This window comes from Sardina pilchardus, chromosome 4, assembly GCF_963854185.1.
Source record: "Sardina pilchardus chromosome 4, fSarPil1.1, whole genome shotgun sequence".
NCBI classification, from domain to species: Eukaryota; Metazoa; Chordata; class Actinopteri; order Clupeiformes; family Clupeidae; genus Sardina; species Sardina pilchardus.
The window spans coordinates 37,024,555-37,029,554 of NC_084997.1; the positions used below are offsets into that span (position 1 = coordinate 37,024,555).

Here is a 5,000-nt window from a genome sequence, read left to right on the forward strand (position 1 = left end):
CTGGCAGATGTGTGAGTTTATAACAGGTGATGATGTCACCTGGCAGTATTATCAGTGTTGGTAACAGGTGAGGTCACCTGTTAGTATTGTCAGTGTTTATAACAGGTGAGTTCATCTGTTAGTATTGTCAGTGTTGGTAACAGGTGAGTTCACCTGGCAGTATTGTCAGTGTTGGTAACAGGTGAGTTCACCTGGCAGTATTGTCAGTGTTGGTAACAGGTGAGTTCAGCTGGCATAGTTGAGTGCCATTAGCAGGTGAGTTCACCTGGCATTATTATCAGTGTTGGTAACAGGTGAGTTCATCTGGCAGTATTATCAGTGCTGGTAACAGGTGAGTTCACCTGGCATGGTTGAGTGCCATTAGCAGGTGAGTTCACCTGGCATGGTTGAGTGCCATTAACAGGTGAGTTCAGCTGGCAGTATCATCAGTGCTGGTAACAGGTGAGTTCACCTGGCATGGTTGAGTGCCATTAGCAGGTGAGTTCACCTGGCATGGTTGAGTGCCATTAACAGGTGAGTTCAGCTGGCAGTATCATCAGTGCTGGTAACAGGTGAGTTCACCTGGCATGGTTGAGTGCCATTAGCAGGTGAGTTCACCTGGCATGGTTGAGTGCCATTAACAGGTGAGTTCAGCTGGCAGTATTATCAGTGCTGGTAACAGGTGAGTTCGCCTGGCAGTATTGTCAGTGCTGGTAACAGGTGAGTTCACCTGGCATGGTTGAGTGCCATTAGCAGGTGAGTTCACCTGTCAGTATTATCAGTGCTGGTAACAGGTGAGTTCACCTGGCATGGTTGAGTGCCATTAGCAGGTGCGCAGATGAAGGGCAGTTTCTCCCGGCAGCAGGCGTCCTGCCAGCGGTAGGTCCGGTGCTCCTGGCCCGGGGCTGCCCCCTCCTGCAGCAGCTGGCCACAGTGGAAGCAGCAGGGCTTGTGGGGGAAGCTGGGGCTCCAGCGCTGGTAGTGCCCCACCACGGCTCCTCCGCTCCACTCCCAGGGGGCGTGGGGGTTGATCATGCAGCGCTCCAGGCCCACCCAGGCCTTCTCCACGCAGCCCCGGTGGAGAGCCACCATCGCCAGCAGCTCCTCCACACGGACCTGGGTGCAGCTGTCCAGGATGTGCAGCAGCCTGGAGCCCCTCTCAGCACAGTGGTGCAGGGCCTCAACCCAGGACATCCGCTCTGGGACAAACACCAGGCCATCTGCAGGGGCACACAACACACACACACACACACACACACACACACACACACACACACACACACACAATGCACACAGACACAATACACACACACACACACACACACACACAGTATCAACTCAGCACGCATGCCCTGAATTCCAGCTTGTGTGTTTAATGCAGAAACAACTCTGATATAGGTTTATGGGAAAGCTTTGTGATGCTAATAGAAGTGAATGGGGTGATTAGCTGTGTAATGAGTACGGGTAAAGGTGATTAGCTGTGTAATGAGTACAGGTAAAGGTGATTAGCTGTGTAATGAGTACGGGTAAAGGTGATTAGCTGTGTAATGAGTACGGGTAAAGGTGATTAGCTGTGTAATGAGTACGGGTAAAGGTGATTAGCTATGTAATGAGTACGGGTAAAGGTGATTAGCTATGTGGAGCTAATATGTAATATTACAGTAATAGAGGTGAATGGGGTGATAAGCTGTGTAATGAGTACGGGTAAAGGTGATTAGCTATGTGGAGCTAATATGTAATATTACAGTAATAGAGGTGAATGGGGTGATTAGCTACGTGAAGCTCATATGTAATGTTAATGGAGATGTACAGTATGGGATGATTATCTATGAGAAGCTAACATGTAACATTAACAGTGATGTATGGGGATGAACTCACGCAGAGTGTAGTTGAAGGGAAGAGGATGGCAGAGAAGGGAGGAGTCTGTGAACACAAACACTTTAAGATGTAGAGAACACCATGGCCTGTGTGTGTGTGCAACAAATGATAAATGCATGAAAAAGACACAGAGACATGGCTCTCAGCAGTCAGCGCAGTTTTCATGCACTGTTACTAGTTAGCTCATTGTTGTTACACCAAATACCTGGCTAATTAAGCATATTTCATTCTTTGCTGGCAAGTCTATTTGTAAATTCTAATGAACGCGTTCTGCAGACCTTCTGTGAACACGATACTCTTCACCAGTCTGCTGCTGATGTTGTCCAGTGCCTCAAAGCTGTCCACCTTAAACACGTGGTCTGGTGATGATGCAATAGACCTGAGCTCTTCTTGTGCTGACGGACTGCTAAAGGCACCTCCAATCTGCCACATAAGGAAGATAATTAGCTTCTCAAGTTCAAGGAAACTACCTGGCAAGATCTTGCACATCACACCCACACACGTCCGATGTTGGATTTTAAGAATCAATATTATATATTAAATAATATAAAAAGTAAACGTTTCTAAAAGTCTCTTTGTGCTAGGTGTTACCAACACCAAGCTCATGGAATCAAGTGTGAGTCCAAATACAGTCTGTAATGTGCTTTAAGGAACAATGGATACGAATAACAAAACACTTCATACCCCAATAGCATATCTAGTAATGTTTTTTCCATCAGCCTGTGCCGTGACATTGGGATAGCTTGAAGCATCATCGGATTTCCCATCTGTGAGGACAATGAGGATCCTATGGGCATCAGGTCTCGCTCCAGCAGAAGAATCAAACAGCTCTTCCCTGTATAAACATTATAGATTCAGGATATATACCTCAAATTATCATAGACTGTGCTATTGTAACAGGCAGAGATACATCATTCAGCTCATAACAGATAAATGACTACATTTCAAATCCAAATGCAGATGACTTTAACAGTTGTTCTACAGTATGGAAAAGTAGATAAAGTCTGAAGTGAAAGCCTGGAGGAGTGTAAAGGTTTTGTCAGTGGTCATCTCCTGCCATTTTTAACATAGAGTCCTGTTGCTCAAGGTCACAGAGAACTATAGGTCAGGAACATTTCTTAAACTGTGCCTTTGTGCCTCTTAACAGACTCAAAATGTCAATTACAAGTGCAAGTGTTGTGCAACATGAAGAGGGGCCTCATGACACTAGAATGTGTGTTCAACTCAGTAACTTTGAAGACACAGTATAAATCCAGGGTTTGTGCAGGTAGTCAGGACTCTACTGCATGTTAAATATGACCAGAGATCTCCTTTAAAAAAAAAAAAAAAAAAAGCAGATTAGGCTGCCAGAGCATTAAACAAATTTGTCTTATATAATTAGTCTTAAAATAGACAGTTTCCCTCATTTCCCCAAACTCTTGTCTCCTTTGGTGTTTGGCTGGAACAGCTGAATCGGGCTCACTGTTTTTTCTTTTCTTTTTTTTTAAGTGCCTTCACGGAAAGGAGAGAAAGTGGATTGTGAGGAGATATTCACGGAAAGGAGAGAAAGTGGTTTGTGAGGAGATATTCGCTGAATGTCATAGTAAGTGATACAGGTAAGGAACTGAACCACTGACGGTGCCTTTAACAGGGCAGTTGAAACAGATAAAGGTCTTCGGCCAGACTACACAAATCTGCATGTAAGACTTACACAACTGTCTTGATAGCATCAGCAGTATATGTGCGTCCTCTTCTCTGGCTGATACTGTCCACCTGGTTTTCCCATCCTGTTCTCTGGAACTGATGAAAGTTCACATGGATGATGGTTTCTATGGAGTACTGTGCAAAGGCAAACTGCAGAGACCAAAACATACAGTAACATGCTCAGCAGATGGCATAATGTCTTCAGGAAATGTACATAGATATCTGGACTGTTTACTTCATTCATAGTGAATTAATATTGCTCACTCACAGATTCTGAAATTAAGGCCATCTTCACCAAAACTTCCAAAATAAATTAGACAAAGGCCACCTGGTGCATGGCAACAGCCCTCCGTCTCAGTACCACAACCCAAGTTTACCGGGCAGTCTCAGTACCACAACCCAAGTTTACCAGGCAATGGAATTGAAAGCCTCAGCAATGAATTCTCTAAGCTCCAACCTACATACAGGGTTCCCACTCTAAGTATGTAAAATGTAAAATTCCATGACTTTTCCCTCACATAAACCCTGAATTTCCATGACTTACTATATAATGTGTATATATGGCCAAACCTTTAAAAACACTGCTGATTATATACAAAGGATTAAAAAAAAATACAACTGCACAACAATTGGCATATTTGAATATAATATGCAATTATAATAATAGTTATAGTAACACAATACAATGTTCTACAATAAGTCATAATATTCAAAAACAGAGGCTCCTTAAAGTTTTAGTAAGCTCTGTTTGCAATATCAATTGCTTATGCCAATGCAATTTTCGTCATCGTTTTAAGCAAATAAAAGCTTAATTTTAATCTTTTAATAAGAATAGCAAAATAAAAAATAGATATTGTTTTTATTAAATATCATGAAACACACTACAAGAGATTCAGTTTTTACATTTGTTCACTAGCCTGGCATGTCCAGAATTCTTTTCATCAGCTGTCAATATCTTGTATAACAGAACAGACTGAATTTCTCAAATTTAACTTGAACTAGCTCTTGAACTATCAATAATATTGAATGATACGTCAGACTCACTGAGGTGTTGAATTCCAAGAGACTTCTGGTCAAATTTTTCACAAAGGTTTTCATGACCGAGAACTGCTTTGCCCTCACACTCCCAGATCCATCCAGTAAGAAGACAACATCTGCAGCCGCTGAAGAGGAAACATGCTATTGTTATATTTTGATGTCTTAACACTTTTGCAGATGTTTGGATTTATGATTGACAGTGCGGAGGTGATGACATGGACAATGATTGTGGCTACATCAGTGACTACCTGCTGATGTGGTGAGGTTTTGATTGATTGAGTGATTGATCCCAGAGCGTGGATGTTTTTGAGCGCTGAAAATTAAAATGGGAGTATTTGGATTGACCAGCGCGGCCTGTACAGGGCCAAACTTTGATTATATTTATTTGGCGGGGTTTGGACTCTTCTTGTGGGCATTCCGGG

General features: G+C 43.0%; 1 protein-coding gene across 1 annotated transcript in view; it reads right to left on the reverse strand.

Moving 5' to 3' along the window:
• LOC134077941 (integrin alpha-M-like) overlaps positions 1 to 5,000 on the reverse strand; it is a 40,765-nt gene that overhangs the window by 31,975 nt on the left and 3,790 nt on the right. Inside the window, exons 4-9 of the mRNA XM_062533578.1 lie at positions 4,585 to 4,703; positions 3,548 to 3,690; positions 2,542 to 2,692; positions 2,136 to 2,280; positions 1,858 to 1,902; positions 784 to 1,199 (exon numbers count right to left, since the gene is read on the reverse strand). Coding sequence (XP_062389562.1) covers positions 784 to 1,199; positions 1,858 to 1,902; positions 2,136 to 2,280; positions 2,542 to 2,692; positions 3,548 to 3,690; positions 4,585 to 4,703 — 1,019 coding nt within the window. The remainder of the gene's footprint in view (positions 1 to 783; positions 1,200 to 1,857; positions 1,903 to 2,135; positions 2,281 to 2,541; positions 2,693 to 3,547; positions 3,691 to 4,584; positions 4,704 to 5,000) is intronic.